Source organism: Rhinatrema bivittatum, chromosome 6 (assembly GCF_901001135.1).
Source record: "Rhinatrema bivittatum chromosome 6, aRhiBiv1.1, whole genome shotgun sequence".
Taxonomy (NCBI): domain Eukaryota; kingdom Metazoa; phylum Chordata; class Amphibia; order Gymnophiona; family Rhinatrematidae; genus Rhinatrema; species Rhinatrema bivittatum.
In genome coordinates this window covers 43,612,524-43,629,541 of record NC_042620.1, presented here as the reverse complement: position 1 = coordinate 43,629,541, position 17,018 = coordinate 43,612,524, and the positions used below count along the sequence as shown (strand labels likewise).

Sequence of the window (17,018 nt, the reverse complement as noted above, 5' to 3'; positions counted from 1 at the left end):
TGGTATAGCACTTTCTATTCAGCAGATAATTTGTAGGAAGATGTGGTCAGCGTTGGAGGTCATGGTTCCTCTTTGATTGAATCACTTTGTCATTTAAGATTTTTTCCTAATTACTACATCAACTCATGTCATTTGTAATATAGTTATCTTCAAAGTGGTGTTGCATTACTGGCATTGTAGCATTACAATTCATTTGCCATTGCATGACTAATATATCTGTTCATATACAGAAGATATACAAATGATTATTATTTTATTCCTAACTAAATTACAAGCTTGCAGATCACTATATACTATCATTACGTATTGTATTCATATGATCTGTATTTTATGTATTTATTTGTTGTATGCTGTCTTGAATCTTATTTATGTAAATGGGTGGTTTAGGCATAATAAATGATAATTATAAAAAGTACATGAATGTCCTATGCTTTACATTTTGTTTTAAACCAGGGAATATTATATTACTATGGTGAAATGGGTAAGCAATACCAAGACTGTGGTAAGGTGGTTAAACAGACCTCAGAATATTTCCATCCTTACTGTCTGTGAAACAACTACTGGTGCCTGTAGCAAAGTAAGTACTGTGGATTTATCTGACTTGTATCCTTTTAAGATTTAGATCATTTTCAAAGATATGTACAGTATAGTATGCAAATAATATTTATTCCCTCACCTCCCTTTTATAAGGGGAGTCACACTTCAAAGCTCTGCTGAGCACTAATCCACTCATTGCATGGTTGGGTACAAGGATTTTGTGATGGGGACAGGATAAAAATGTAGTATCCTAATGAAGACCACTCTCAAAAATTAAAAAGTCCACATTCCAAGTGTTGGGTTACAAAGAGAACATAAGATTTACTGAGGAACATAAAAGTTCAACAGATACAAAAATATAGATGAAGTCCAAATAACTAATAATCAAAAGCAGAAAAGAGTTTCTTGAATTCCAAAGTCACCCAAAAAATCCTTACACTCCTTTAAGACACTTTCAAAAACACTAGGCTCTCTTATATTCTAAAAAAGGTCTCCAACTCTTCAGATCCCAAAATAATTGTTGAGAATCCTCCTTTTGTTCTCAATATTACTCTCAGATGTCTGGCTTGACGGAAAAAAATCCAAATCCTATTGTCTAATGGTTGGATCTTCCTGGGTTGACCCTTAGCCACGTGCATAAGATAAGATCCCTCTTCCTCAAATCTAATGAAGCCCAAAGCAGAACACAGTAGGGATGTGAATCCTTTTTCAACGATTAAAATTATCGTCCGATAATGTTTATATCGTCTTAAATCGTTATAGAACACGATACAATAGAAATTCTAACGATTTATCGTTAAAAATCGTTAAATCGTGTTAGTGCGCACTAACTCGAGTTAGTGCGCACTAACTCCCCGTTAGTGCGCACTAACTCGATTTAGTGCGCACTAACTGAAAATGATACAAATAAACACTTTCCAGGTCACTGAAGGTCAGTTAGGAATGAATATGTGTTCCTATTGGCTGGCTGCCCTCTTATCTATTGATGTTACCAAGGTTACCACTGAGGTGATGGTTGGGGGGATGGGAAATGGAACTGGAAACTAACGAACACCAACAGAAAATGAAACAAAGTGTTCACACTTCCCAGGTCAGTAAAGGTCACTTAGGAATGAATATGTATGTATGTATTCCTATTGGCTGGCTGTGCTCTTATCTATTGATGTTACCAATATGGTTGGGGGGATGTGAAATGGAAACAGTTGGAAGCTTGACAAAAAAAGTAATATAATGATCAGCACTCACCTGACTAGAACTTGTTTGTTTATTATTTTTGTTAGCAGGCACCTGAAATGCTAGTGCATGTTGAATTTGCCAATCACTGTGCATTTTAGAAAGGTGGTCCTGGCTGGAACTGTACACAGTTCAAATATATGTAATTGATTGTTGGTAAGTGTATTTTTTAAGTAGCCACACTGGCACCAGTATGTTTACTTTTCCTCCTACTTAACTCACTAGCTCAGCTTTGTAAGAAGGGCTTCTCTGCTTGTGTGTTGTTTTTGTTTGGTGTGAGGAGAGCAGAAACATCAGATCTTTATTCAATCTACTACAGTCATCTCTTACAGTGCCCTATCCCTATTAATACCAGGAGTGTTGTGATCTTCCTGCACACAGTGCCCTATCCCTGATACCAGTCTGAGACAGCTCCCTCCCTGCATTACTAGTGAGAGGCTGGCTTCACAGACAGGGGGGAGCTGCCTGACCCTCACTCCTGACTTCCCCCATGTCCCAGCTAGTGAATAGTGTGTGGGTGAGGGGGGGGGGAGGATGGTGAAGTCTGAGACAGCTCCCTCCCTGCATTACTAGTGAGAGGCTGGCTTCACAGACAGGGGGGGAGCTGCCTGACCCTCACTCCTGACTTCCCCCATGTCCCAGCTAGTGAATGGTGTGTGGGTGAGGGGGGGGAGGATGGTGAAGTCTGAGACAGCTCCCTCCCTGCATTACTAGTGAGAGGCTGGCTTCACAGACAGGGGGGAGCTGCCTGACCCTCACTCCTGACTTCCCCCATGTCCCAGCTAGTGAATGGTGTGTGGGTGAGGGGGGGGGGGAGGATGGTGAAGTCTGAGACAGCTCCCTCCCTGCATTACTAGTGAGAGGCTGGCTTCACAGACAGGGGGGAGCTGCCTGACCCTCACTCCTGACTTCCCCCATGTCCCAGCTAGTGAATGGTGTGTGGGTGAGGGGGGGGGGGGGTGGATGGTGAAGTCTGAGACAGCTCCCTCCCTGCATTACTAGTGAGAGGCTGGCTTCACAGACAGGGGGGAGCTGCCTGACCCTCACTCCTGACTTCCCCCATGTCCCAGCTAGTGAATGGTGTGTGAGTGAGGGGGGGGGGGAGGATGGTGAAGTCTGAGACAGCTCCCTCCCTGCATTACTAGTGAGAGGCTGGCTTCACAGACAGGGGGGAGCTGCCTGACCCTCACTCCTGACTTCCCCCATGTCCCAGCTAGTGAATGGTGTGTGGGTGAGGGGGGGGGGGGAGGATGGTGAAGTCTGAGACAGCTCCCTCCCTGCATTACTAGTGAGAGGCTGGCTTCACAGACAGGGGGGAGCTGCCTGACCCTCACTCCTCCGGGGTATTGTGATCTTCTTGCACACAGTGCCCTATCCCTGATACCAGGGGTGTTGTGATCTTCCTGCATGCAGTGCCCTATCCCTATTAATACCAGGAGTGTTGTGATCTTCCTGCATGCAGTGCCCTATCCCTATTAATACCAGGAGTGTTGTGATCTTCCTGCATGCAGTGCCCTATCCCTGATACCGGGATGTGTGCAAGAAGATCACAACACCCCCGGTATCAGGAATAGGGCACTGTGTGCAGGAAGATCACAACACCCCCAGTATCAGGAATAGGGCACTGTGTGCAGGAAGATCACAACACCCCTGGTATTAGGGATAGGGCACTGTGTGCAGGAAGATCACAACACTCCTGGTATTAATAGGGATAGGGCACTGTGTGCAGGAAGATCACAATACCCCTGGTATCAGGGTTAGGGCACAAGTTCTAGTCACATTGACTGATCACATTACTTGTTTTGTCAAGCTACCAACTGTTTCCATTTCCCATCCCCCATATACTGTCAGTAGGAAACTTGGTAACATGAATAAATAAGAGGGCAGCCAATAGGAATACATATTCATTCCTAAACTGACCTTAACTGACCTGAAAAGTGTCAAATTGTATCATTTTCAGTTAGTGCGCACTAACTCCCAGTTAGTGCGCACTAACTCGAGTTAGTGCGCACTAATCGGAAAAAACGATTGTTAACGATTTTTTAACTAAAAAATCGTGCCTAAGACGATTTTCTTGCCCTGCCACACGATTTCTATTGTTAAGACGATATGGAAAACGATTCACATCCCTAGAACACAGCCCCTTTACTGCTCATTCCTGGCTTCCTCCAAGATGTCAACTTCCTACTGAAACATTGATTCAGCATCTATAGACCTCATTACTGACCCACCTTTTGTGGAATTGGATCTCTCTGTCTCTCCTAAGTGACCAATATACTGCAATATGAACCTCTCATTACCAGACATTCTTCAGTTAAACCTCTAGTGAAACCTCATTATTTTTACAAGCATGTGATATATGATCACACAAGAGTATGCTGCAAAGCAATGTATGTCAGTACAGATAGGCAAAAAGAACTCAGACGCTTTGATATCTTGGTCAAGAAAGCATTGTAAAACTCTTGGAGCACTTCTCTTATTGGAAAGTTTGATTACAAATCAATAAATCAAAGTAAATCAAAATGTACTAACACTGCAGAATAAATTATAAATTCACCCAGAGCAGGCAGCTAAAACAATTCAACGTTTCTATGAAAAATGTAAACCAATTATTCAATTCTGTTCTTTCTTTTATGGGTAGCAATGGTTCTTCAGATACAATAGTACAAAAGAGTGAGATAGGATATGTATGAAGGATGAGGGATCTGCATGTACTTCCTTAAGTGTTAGGCTTTACCGGCACTTAGTGGTGAGAGCTGGTAATACATTCACTCTTGGTCTAATTTACTATATTCAAGAGATTTGAATTAACCCTGCAGAGGGCAATTTTCAAAGCCATTCTCTTAGGTAGAGCAGTACTTTAGAGACAAAAATATGGCTTTTGAAAATTGCCCCCACTATGGATGAAACCAGCATGGGTGATTTTACCTGTTGCAAAACTGGGGAAATGTTAGGTCTAGGAATGGATAGAATGAAAGGGGATTTCATTCTGAAAGTAGTGCACATAGGGGTAGATTTTAAATACTTGCGCGATCGCGTACTTTTGTTCGCGCACCAGGCGCGAACAAAAGTACGCTGGATTTTATAAGATACGCGCGTATCTTATAAAATCCGGGGTCGGCACGCGCAAGGGGGTGCACATTTGTGCAACCTGCGCGCGCCGAGCCCAGCGCGCGCTGCCTGTTCCCTCCGAGGCCGCTCTGATTTCGGAGCAGCCTCGGAGGGAACTTTCCTTCGCCCTCCCCCACCTTCCCTTCCCTTCCCCTACCTAACCCACCCCCCCGGCCCTATCTAAAACCCCCCCTAACTTTGCGTGTGTCGCCGGCAGCCCCGCTCCGTCCTCCGGTCCCGGGGGCTGGTCCGGAGGCCTCGACCACGCCCCCGGGCCCGCCCCCGAAACGCCGCGTCATTTCGGGAACGCCCCGGACACGCCCCCTCCCGCCCCTTTTCGAAAGCCCCGGGACTTACGTGCATCCCGGGGCTTTACGCGCGCCGGCGGCCTATGCAAAATAGTGCGCCGGCGCGCGCGGGCCTTTTAAAATCCGCCCCATATTTTTCAGTGGCTACTTTTGCACCTGCTTCAAAAGCACGATGGGTACAAAGTATTTACTTACCCATCTATGCCATCATTTTCCAAGGGAAATTCCACAGGGAGTATCTTTTTAAAAATTAGCTTGCATGCCCCGTAGGCACCTTATTATCTCCAAAATGATTAACCTATAATTTATGAGTGTTATTTCTGTTTTAAAGCATTTATTAAAAGTATTTGCCCATGAAACAAAGAAATGTTTTACATTGTAATGACAACTACAGATAAGCAAATTGAAAATTCTCAAGTTATAGAAATTTGCTTTGTATACAAAGTCCAGTTTACAAAGCTGCATTAAAATTGGCCATTATCAGCCAAATATAACACAGGAATTATCTGTCGCTTTCATACCGTTTACTAAAAGACATTATGCTGTTAGTAGATCAGACATTAAATCTGGTGTCTTGTGGGAAGTAACACTGATGCTTTATCACCACCAGAAACGCATACCCCGACAGGGCTATAGCCAAAAATAAGGCGCTTCTGAACCGAATTCTTCCCCCCCTCTCACCCCCAAGTTTTTCAATGAGGCCCCTGCTGGCTTTCTCCCCCCCCCCCCCCCCATCCCCTAAAGTTGCAATGAGACCCCTGATACCCCTCATCCCGAGAATTGCTGTGGGGTCACCAGGACAAGTTTGGAAACCATTGCTGTAAGGAAACACAGTGTTCTAAGTGGGCTTGATAGCATCTTGTTACCGATTAGAAATAGAAGGAAATGGAAGAAGACAATGGAAAATATAATTATGGCATTGCTGCTTTAAATGATAAATATTTATCATGCGTCGGTTTTTGTTTCCATTAAAAATGTGCTATGTGCTTAAAGAATGTTTGATTTGGGATAAAGAGAAGAGTTGTAAGCAGGGTTCCACATCGGGGTGAATTAGATGATGGCTGTTTGCCCAGTGCCTCTTTAAATACTTAACAAGTTTTAGATCGCAGCTGATGCTTGGTGAGGAAACTAAGACACATCTGCCTGTTCAAGGTTGGATGATGCCACAATAGATAACGAAAGTCATTTAAAAGACCTTGGGTTTGTTCTTTGTGGTGTTCTCCTGGGAATGCTGATACTGTTCAGATATGGAAATTCATCTTTCATTAATTTATGAAACCTTCATAATTTTCTTGTTCAGGCATTTTGAAAGAAGAATAAGAATGAGAAGATTAGATGGTATTAATATTACCTTTGGAGGACAGAAAACATATAATGAACGCGCTCTAGTTTTTGACATCAAGATGTTTATGAAATACTTTTTTTTTCTGTTTCAGAAATATGAAATAACTTCAGATATATGGCTCTCAAAGCAGGTATTGTTCTAAGAAATGAGATTTTTCATTTTTTTATTATTATTATTTTTTTTGTCATTGTGATATACTTCCTAGAAGAAAGGAGGGAAAGGGAAGACATAAATCTAATATTCAGATATCTAGCAGGATTCTATAAGGTATCAGCTTCCATAAAATGAAAAGTTACGAGATGGGGGGGGGGAGGGGAGAGGCTGGGGTGTCATCTAATGAAACTGAAGGGAGGGAGATTCAAAAGAAACGGAATATTGTAACAGGAAGAAGAAGGAGGAAGGCCTGTGACAGCACAGTAGGGCAGGCACAAATGGGCAAACTGGGAAGACCAAGTGGTGCTTACCTGCCAATATCTTCTAGGTTTCTATATCATTTCAAAGAAACGGCTATGTTGAGGAAGGTCTTCAGTAAGCAATGTTAACTGGGCTGCTGGTTCTTTTGTAAGTGACACAACGCAAAGAAGATTAGCTACCTGCAGTGTTTTCTCTCACAAGGCTGAATCTCCAGAGTGGCCAAAAATAAGTGAAGAGCAGTGCCCACAAGTGGTGCACATGCATGCATTATAGACAGTATATAATTGTCTGAATTTATTTCATTTTGATGTTGACTTTATTGTATGCTTGAGGCAAAGCTGAAAATGTGCGCTTTGCCCCCTTTCTCCTTTCGCTCACTGGGGACTCATTTTCCAACTCCCCTTCGATTTCCAAAGAGCTACCTCAAAGTACCTTTTTAACTTTTTGTCATGTGGACTAAATCAAACATTGTAGACATTGTACACATAGCAAAATAATCCATAATATAATAGGCCAGCTGTCACTGCGGCATTCATTTACAGCCTATCGCTGGTCTGTCTGCATGGGGGGGAGGGGGCAGCGCAACCAGGGGGTGCACATGCACTGCCAACCCATGGCCCAAGAAAGCAGAACAAGGCACAAGGCCATCATGTGCAACGTAGCTTGTGGGGAAGCCAGGGCCCATGAGCTGCAAAAGAAGTTGTGTGGTGCATTCAGGGATGCGACAGGTGGGCAGTACAGCACACACGTGCCATAGTGACAGCAACAGTGTGGAGTGGCTACCATGACGGGCGTGCCACACAAGCTGAACAGTAGCTAAAGTGACAGGAACAATACTAGCGAGTGTGAAGCAGCTGCCGGAAAGGATTCACCCAAACAGTAAGCCAAGGAAGAGACACTGCATCAAGCCTGGGTCCTGCCCTGGTGCAGACCCAGCTACCCCTGGATGAGGTGGAGGGGAGAGGAGGGTGGAATGAGAAAGAGAAGAAGAGGGGGAAGAATGGGAAAATGTTGGAGAAGGGCACAGAGAAGTGAAGGAAGGATCTATTAGCAAATAATGTGCACTATTTTCCGAAAATGAAAAAATCCCTGAAAGCATAGGCCCGGCGATGCGTGCAAACCCTGGGACGCGCGTATGTCCCGGGGCTTGAAAAAAGGGGTGGGGTAGGGGCGGTCCAGGGCGGGGCGGGGTGTGGCCAGAGGCCTCCGTAAGGCCTCTAGGCCGGGGGATCGCGCAACCTACGCCTGCCCAGAGGCAGACGCAACTTTCAAAACAAAGGTATGGGGGGTTTGGGGCGGATTTTAAGAGCCCTGCTCGCCTAAATCCGCCCAAAACCGGGCGGATTTAGGCGAGCAGGGCCCTGCGCGCCGGTGAGCCTATTTTACATAGGCCTACCGGCGCGCGCAGAGCCCCGGGACTCGCGTAAGTCCCGGGGTTTTTGGAGGGGGCGTGTCGGGGGCGGGGCCGAGCACTGCGCCATTTTCGGGGTGTGTCGGCAGCGTTTTGGGGGCGGGCCCGGGGCGTGGTTACGGCCCGGGGCGGGCCGGGGGCGTGGCCGCGCCCTCCGTACCCTCCCCCAGGTTGCGTCCCGGCGCGCTAGGGGCCCGCTGGCGCGCGGGGATTTACGTCTCCCTCCGGGAGGCGTAAATCCCCCGACAAAGGTAAGGGGGGGTTTAGACAGGGCTGGGGGGGGGGGGTTAGGTAGAGGAAGGGAGGGGAAGGTGAGGGGAGGGCGTTAGAGGATTCCCTCCAAGGCCGCTCCGATTTCGGAGCGGCCTTGGAGGGAACGGGGGTAGGCTGCGCGGCTCGGCGCGCGCCGGCTATACGTAATCGATAGCCTTGCGCGCGCCGATCCAGGATTTTAGCGGATACGCGCGACTACGCGCGTATCTACTAAAATCCCGCGTACTTTTGCTGGCGCCTGATGCGCCAGCAAAAGTACACGAACGCGCCGTGTTTGAAAATCTACCCCTTTAGGTAGGGCTGGGGGGCAGGTTAGGTAGTGGAAGGAAGGTGGGAGGGATGGAAGGAAAGTTCCCTCCGAGGCTGCTCTGATTTTGGAGCGGCCTTGGAGGGAACAGGGAAAGCCACCGGGGCTCCCCTAGGGCTCGGCGCGCGCAAGGTGCACAAGTGTGCACCCCCTTGTGCGCGCCGACCCCGGATTTTATAACATGCGCGCGGCTGCATGCGCATGTTATAAAATCAGGCGTAGATTTGTGCGCGCCGGGTTACGAGCACAAATCTACGCCCGCACGTAGATATTAAAATCTGCCCCATAGTGTGACTCAAATGCATGCATAAGTTACACCGATTTTCAAAGGAAAAATATACGCATAAATTCCCTTTGAAAATGAACCCACCAAACAAATCAGGCTAAATTATATCTACTATTTTGCATATGGTATTATTTGGGAGAATTTGCATGCATACTTCTGAAAATGCAAACATATGCACATATACAGCAAGTGAAATCCCCTCCCCAATCCCATCCTCTGGCAATCTTTCTGTTCCCTGTAGGTAAATTTATGAACATAGGTTTACTCATGTATCGGGTGGGCAAGTTTATACCAGGCCATTTCTGCAGGTAAAGCACTGTTTTACCTGCAGAAATACTTTTGAAAATCACCCTCAATATGGATTGGCTCAGTTCTCAGGGTTATTGATGTGAATTTCCATATATTTAATTCTGTATAATAAACCTATATATCCCATTTTCTACAAAAGCATGATCCCTGAGTGATAATATGCATGTCAGTTGATCTGGGGATTGTTGGGATGAGAATTAGGAAGATATTCAGATATTTATTTATTTATTTATTTATTTATTTATTTATTTATTTATTTCGGATTTTTATATACCGACATTCTCAATACAAGTATCGAATCAGGTCGGTTTACATATAACAAAACTTTCGCACAAAAGGCGTTACATGGAACAGTGTTTCTTAACATATAACGTATAACATATAGCAGATAACCTATAACATATAGTTATTAATAATAAATTAAATATTACATAGATAATAATAGTAGTAACTCGTCCACAGGACGTAGGTAAATGTTTGGCATGTTTATAGTGAGAATAAATATCTAGAAAAAATTAAAGGGTAGACTAAATTGTGGTATGAGAGTACATAGACCATGTTGATGTGCAAAATATGCGAGAAATGCATGAGTTAAGGATGACTGATGAATCAGAGAAGAAGTCTTAAACAGGTGAGAGGATCAGATCTGACGTGGTTGGGTCTTGAAGGGGGTATAGGTGAAACTAGGATCTGGTGTTTGGGCTATTTTTCTTTTTGGCCAGTGTCTAAGTAGACTTGTGGTTCTGTATATGTTTGCCTGAAAAGCCACGTTTTTAGATTTTTCTTAAAAGTTAGATGGCAGGTCTCTTGGCGTAGATCTGGCGGTAGTGAGTTCCAGAGTGTGGGTCCGGCTGTTGAGAGTGCTCGTTTTGTTAATGTGGTTTTGATCGGGGGAGCATATAAGGAACCTTTGTAGTTGTGCCTGATGGGTCTTTGAGAAGTGTGGAGGCGGAGATGCGAATTTAGATTTAGGTGGGCGATGCCCATTATATCCTTGTGGATCATTGATAGTGTCTTGTAGGTGATTCTAGCTTTTATAGGAAGCCAGTGTAGGCTGTGAAGAATAGGTGTTATGTGGGCTCTTTTATTAGTGTTGGTGAGTAGCCTTGCTGCTGCATTCTGCACCATCTGTAATGGTCTGGTGGATAAAGCTGGGAGACCTAGAAGTAGTGAGTTGCAGTAGTCCAGCTTAGACAGAATTAAAGACTGGACTACTAGCCGGAAGTCACTGAAGTGAAGAAGAGGTTTGAGATTTTTCAGCACTTGGATATTTAAAGCGTGGGGGGTGGTTAGCAGGTCGTATTCCAGGTACCCATGCCACAAACTCAGAATACCTACAATTATTGAAGTCACGAGCAGTGCAGAATCCCTACACTGAGAAAAAAAAAAGTCTGTGCATGAATGTTGGGTTAATAGAAATATTGCTGAATGACGATCTTGTAAAATTATATGTTTTAGAATGAGGAGCCAGTGTTTTCCAAAGATGGTAGCAAATTCTTCATGACGGTACCAGTAAAGCAGGGCGGTCGAGGTGAATTCCACCATATTGCAATGTTTACAGTTCAGGTAAGATTGCACTTCTCATTAATATCAACGCTACATTTTTTTTATTGCTGATCATTTGTCATATCTGTGCCTGTGTTTCCAATATGTTTATGTTTTCTCTGAATGCAAATATCTGAGGTTGCTTGGTTGTCCTATATAAACCTATGAAAGCAGTGTATCAGTCAGTCTGTTGGAAATGTAAGGAGTGGGGGATCCAATGATAATGTTTACCCGCTCACAGACATTCTCGTGTGCACCAGACTGTTTTCCTCTTTAAGTTCTGTTTCTTCTTTTAAAACAATTGTTTTAAGTTTGTAAAAAGAAAGGGAAAGTTACTGCTTATCCTTTGATTCCTTATCTTCTCCCCAAGCCTTATAGAACATTTTGTAGTTTGAGGCATTGATGTGTCATCCTTGGAGGTGGTTCTTCCTGGAATGTACCCCGGAGCAGTTCTACAGCTGGTCTGCAATGTATTATTGAGCCCCAAGAATAGATTTTTACCTTCTGCCCAAGGTCAAGGTTGAACTCCTGAACATGTTGACTATTTTGGAAGCAGTGTTGGTATGTAGGTCTGCTAAAGGAGAGGAGATGGCTGCCTCTTCCTCATTTTGAAATCCTTGGTGCAGTGAGATAAAGTGTTCTCAGATTATTTAAACTGCTGGGTTAAGAACATGCCATACTGGGTCAGATTGAGGGTACATCAAGTCTAGCATTTTGTTTCCAACAGTGGCCAGTCCAAGATACAAGTACCTGGCAAGTACCCAAACATTAAATAGATCCCATGCTACTAATACCGATAATAAGCAGTAGTTATCCCCTAAGTCAGCTTGACTATTATCAGTTTATGGACTTCTTCTCCAGGAAATTGTTCAAACATTTTTTAAACCCAGCTATACTAACTGCCTTAACCACATCCTCCAGCAACAAATTCCAGAGCTTAGTTGTGCGCTGAGTGAAAAAGAATTGTCTCAGATTTGTTTTAAATGTGCTACTTTCTAACTTCATGGCATGCTCACTTGTCTTTATATTATTTGAAAGAGTAAACAACCAATTCATATTTACCCATTCAAGTCCTCTCATGATTTTGTTGATCTCTATCATATCCCCCATTAAGCCGTCTCTTCTCCAAGCTGAACAGCCCTAACCTCTTTAGCCTTTCCTCATAAGGGAGTTGTTCCATCCTCTTTATAAGTTTGGTCGCCCTTCTCTGTACTTTCTACAGTACATCTATATTTTGTTTGAGATGCGATGGCCAGAATTGAACACAATACTTAACATCCATTTCTCACCATGGAGTGATACAGTGGCATTATGACATTCTCTGTTTATTCACCATTCCCTTCCTAATAATTCCTAACATTCTGTTTGCTTTTTTGACTGCCACGGCACACTGAGCCAATGATTTCAATGTATTGTCCATTATGACACTTAGACATTGTGTATCTATAGCATTGGTTACTTTTCCCTATATGCATCACCTTGCACTTGTCCACATTAAAATTCATCTGCCATTTGGATGCCCAATCTTCCAGTGTCACAAGTTTCACTGGTGATTGAACTGAAATCACAGGCCGTAGGTAGAAACAAAGTTGCTACACTGGGATCCATAAGGTTAATTTTCAAAAAAACTGTAGAAAGGCTAACTTATTCAGCTAAAGTTATCTGGATAGGTTATCTTGGATGCTCAGTGGGATAAACATCCTGCTGTATTTCTCCAAATAAATATATCTGGTTAAATTTGGTCATATAACTTTAAATGTAACTGGCTATCTTTAAATATCATCATTTAGGCTTAAAGTTACTTTAGTCTTAACCAGCTATATTCAAAAGAATATATATAACCAGTTATATTGCCTTTAAAGAAAACAAAATGGTGGCATGCAGTCCTGACAGGCCGATTCCAGCCCCCCCCCCCCCCCCCCCCCCCATTCATTGTAACAAAAAACCAAAGTACCCTCCCAGGCCAAGCCACCCCATCCCCCAAAGCCCTCCAAGTATTATTTAAAAAGAAAAGTAGGATAGGTTGGCCCCTGCCTCTCCCGTTCCCCAGCCCAGTTAAGCAAACTCTTAAATCAATGCCTCTTCCTTTTCCCTCCTCACCTCACCCCACCCCTAATCCCCCTACCTGCCCGGTACTTTTGTCAACCCCTTTCTGCAGTGGGATTGTGGTTACGCTGTGATCCCAGTAGCTTCCAACCTTGCTCTGATCGAATTATCGGGATACCAAATCACAAAAATGCCGATGACTGATCACATTTCCCGCCGCACAGTCCAAGAATCGGGCTCTGTCTGTGCTTACATACCCTTGAAGGGAGAGCTCTCTTTGCTTTATCCTCCGCAGCGCAAAATGGTGTTTGCTTCCCAGTAGCTAAATAACACGAAACCTGCTGCAATGGATGTAAAAGGGAAGGTAGTTACTTTGAAGTTCAAGTAATGATTCTGTCAGGTCATGCAGTTCAATCCTCAAGTCTTAAACTGCATCTATAGAGTGTTTATTGCAGGGGAAGCCGATCTGTTTCAGTACAAATGTTTCCTTACTGGATAAGCAATTCTTGTTCCTATTACATTTGTGGCATCCTTGAAGCTGTTTTATTATGTCTCTGGCCACGAGCACACAAGCTAACCATGGGGACAGCCTACTTGTCTGATAGGCTTCTTGATGGAAACTGAGGGAAAAGGTCTACAGTGCAGTATGATGGAAAAAAAAGTCTATAGATGAATGAGGGAAAGAGGACTCGTGTTGCTTGACAGTAACAAGACTAAAAGAATGCTAACTCTGAAAAAATATTTTATACCTTATTCCATCCATTCTACAGAATCGTGTTTTAAGAAATGTAAACATTGAAATAAAATTGTTTTAGCAGGCTCATCACTGTCTTTAAATAATTATGACAGGGTTACTTTCTTTTTCATAAATCCAGAAAATCTATGTGGTGATATCTTCAGATTCTAATTTGAAATTATATGAGATGGGCAATATCCAAAGCCATTTACCTAGGTAAATACTGTAATTTGGTAAACATAGTGGTTGATATTCAAAATATTTATGCTGTTAAAATTGACTCTTAACTGACTAAATCTATCTGTGCACATATATTTAGCTGGACAAAAGAGGGGTGGGTCAGGGCATGCCCAGGGTGAGGGTTTCAAATTTAGCCAGTTAAGGAGATGTTCAATGTTAACTGGCCTAATTTGTTTACCTAAGTATAATCACAAAAATGGCTGCCTTAAATCTAACAACAAAAAGTTTGCATATATATTTAATTTCATCTAGTTAGCTATGACCGACTATCCAAATTTGACAGGTTAAAATTAACCTGTTAATTCTGCCACTCAGCAGCTCTTTGAAAATCTATCCCATAATAATGATGGCAGATAAAAGACCAATTGACCCATGCCAGTTGAGATCAATGCCAGTTGAGATCGATGTGGAGGAGTATTCTAGTAGTTAGAGCAGTGAGCTATGAACCAGGAGACCAGGGTTCAAGTCCCACTGTTGCTCCTTGTGATCTTGGGTAAATTATTTTACCTTTCATTGCCTCAGGTGTGAATTTAGATTGTAATCCCTTTGGCAATAGGGAAATACTACAGTACCTGAATGTAATCAGCTTTGAAGTGCTGAAAAAGTGTGAAGAGCAGAATTAAAAAAAAAATCTAAATTCTTCCTCTGATTTTCTGTCATCATGGATAGTTGCATACACATTTCTATACACAAACCAATAACAGCTCCATCCCTATGTCTTCTACCTGACCTCTTATCCTCCTGTCATTAATGTTCTCCACATTTGTCCCAAGCATATCTAACATTTTCCATAGTGTTAGCCTCCATCACTTCCACGGGTAGACCATTTCAGCTCTTGTCATCTTTCTCTTATAAGACCAATACCTTACCATGTCTTCATACCAAGTTTTATAATAACTCACATAGTCACAAAAGTTAGTAAGGCTATTGGAGGAGCAACCAAAAAATCGGTTGGTTGGTTGCTCGCTCCTGAGCTTTGAATCATCATTAAGTTCTAATGAGCGAGTGCCACCACCCTTGCTGGAAGGTTTCACTACATTTCAGAGATGACCATCTCAACATCTTTGGATTGCTGCTTTGGCATTTTCAGAGGGAGACTGCCTTTGAAAGCAGCACTGGAAAATATCAATTTGTTAGTGGCAATGTAAACTGCTTAGAGCTGTGAATATATGATATATATTTAGTCTAAATAAATGTTAGCAGCATCAGGGAAGAGCATTCCTACCTACAGACTTGGAGCCAGTTCAAATGCCATCACTTCCTTCATTACCATGGGTGGGGGACTGCGGGACAGGAGGGACTGAAGCTGCAGGTTAAACTTGGCCAGGTGGTTCTCATGGCATGTTTGCAGCATGGTTCCAAGGGCATAACTTCCAGACCTGATTTCATTGGATGATGGTTGGCAAACAATATGTATGGCGTCAACACTGGCTGTGGTTTCTCAGTTCTCTAAATTAACATATAGCCCCTTCCCCCCTCTCGACAAGGGGGTCACCTTCAAAGACTGCTGAGTGCTCGCAACTCACTGAAGCATCTGGAGCAAGCACAGATTTCTGCTGTGGTGACAGAATACACCTGTAAGGCACAGTGGCTTACACTCTATAACTTGACAGAAAACGAAAATGTCTCCACACAGTGTAGTGTTGCAAAACAAAAATGAAGTATACGGAATAAAATATAGTTCAAAAGTGCATGAGTAGAAATAGTAAACATGCTTCAAAAAGCAGAGGTACAAAAATAGCATTTCATAATATCAAAATGCAATTTCTCCTGTACCTTAAATGTTACATTGATAAGAAAGCTGATCTTCCCTTAAGTCCCAAAATGTCTCCTTTTCCCCAGAAACTGCTTAGGAGTCAGGAAATCTTCTTCCCAATAGAAACAAAACAAATGCCTGGTAGTGCACTCAGTCTTTCCACTGGAATTTAGGGAAACTTAGACTCTGGCTGGAATTCTTCCTGGAATTTCCTTCCACTCCGATGAGAATGTGAGTATGTAACTGCTCTCTAAATACAGGAGACAAGGCCTCATGCCCTCTCCTATCCTGGAGCTCAGAGAGCAAGCATTCCACCTTCTCTCTCTCTTCAGCTCCTTTGTCGTTGACGCCCCAAATGATTCATTGAGTCACCTTTTATGGACATTTTTACCACTTATCCACCCTTTAAGGAATGCAGCCTCTTGTCCTGGCCATTGCTCCCTTGGAATCTCCCATTTCTGGAATATTCTTATGTTTTAAAGCATGGTGGTGCCTAATCAACCCTACACAGAGTACAGGCCAAAGCTAAATTTGCCTCTCAGAGCTTGTTATTTGAAACTAAAGGGCTTGTTACAGGAATACTCTAAAAATAATTAGCAATTTGGAAGCTTCTAATGATGCCGTAATTAGAAACAGACAATACTTTTCTGACTGGGAAAGTTAATTATGTGGAATTACTATGAGATATCAGAATCTAGAATTTACTATTTTTTTTTTGTCAAAGTCTGCTTTGCCTTTTGATATGTAAAAAAAAAAAAATACTTTGTGAATAATTTAAACTCTCAGTAGACACATGATCACCATTACTAGGATTTATTATCATTCTGATTCTCTAGCTGGTGGTTTAGACATTTTGGTTCCATCAGATATCTTGAATTTGATTGCCATTTTTGAGTCCTTGCAGGTAGAAATTTCTAGAAAAATACCGATTGCCACATTTGTGTTAATCTTTGATACAGACCTGGTTTTGTGGTCTTTTTTTAAATATAGGAAGATTCCAGTTGGCAGGGCACTAGAAATGGGGGGGCCCAGTTGCGGCAGGTATTTGGCTGGGTACAAGGTTAAAGATGGAGTTTGGGGGTGGTTGGGAAGAGGGAAGGAGAGAAGGAATTCTTATTTTGAGTTGGATTTACCAGGGAGAGGAAAAGGTTGGTGCCAATA

The 17,018-nt window shown here is 43.1% G+C and overlaps 1 protein-coding gene across 1 annotated transcript in view; it reads left to right on the top strand.

Annotated features, from left to right (window-relative positions):
* Positions 1–17,018, top strand: part of DPP10 (dipeptidyl peptidase like 10) — a 1,181,383-nt gene that overhangs the window by 1,025,496 nt on the left and 138,869 nt on the right. The window contains exons 11-13 of the mRNA XM_029605348.1: positions 454–577; positions 6,626–6,664; positions 10,993–11,100. Of these exons, the coding sequence (XP_029461208.1) occupies positions 454–577; positions 6,626–6,664; positions 10,993–11,100 (271 nt within the window). The remainder of the gene's footprint in view (positions 1–453; positions 578–6,625; positions 6,665–10,992; positions 11,101–17,018) is intronic.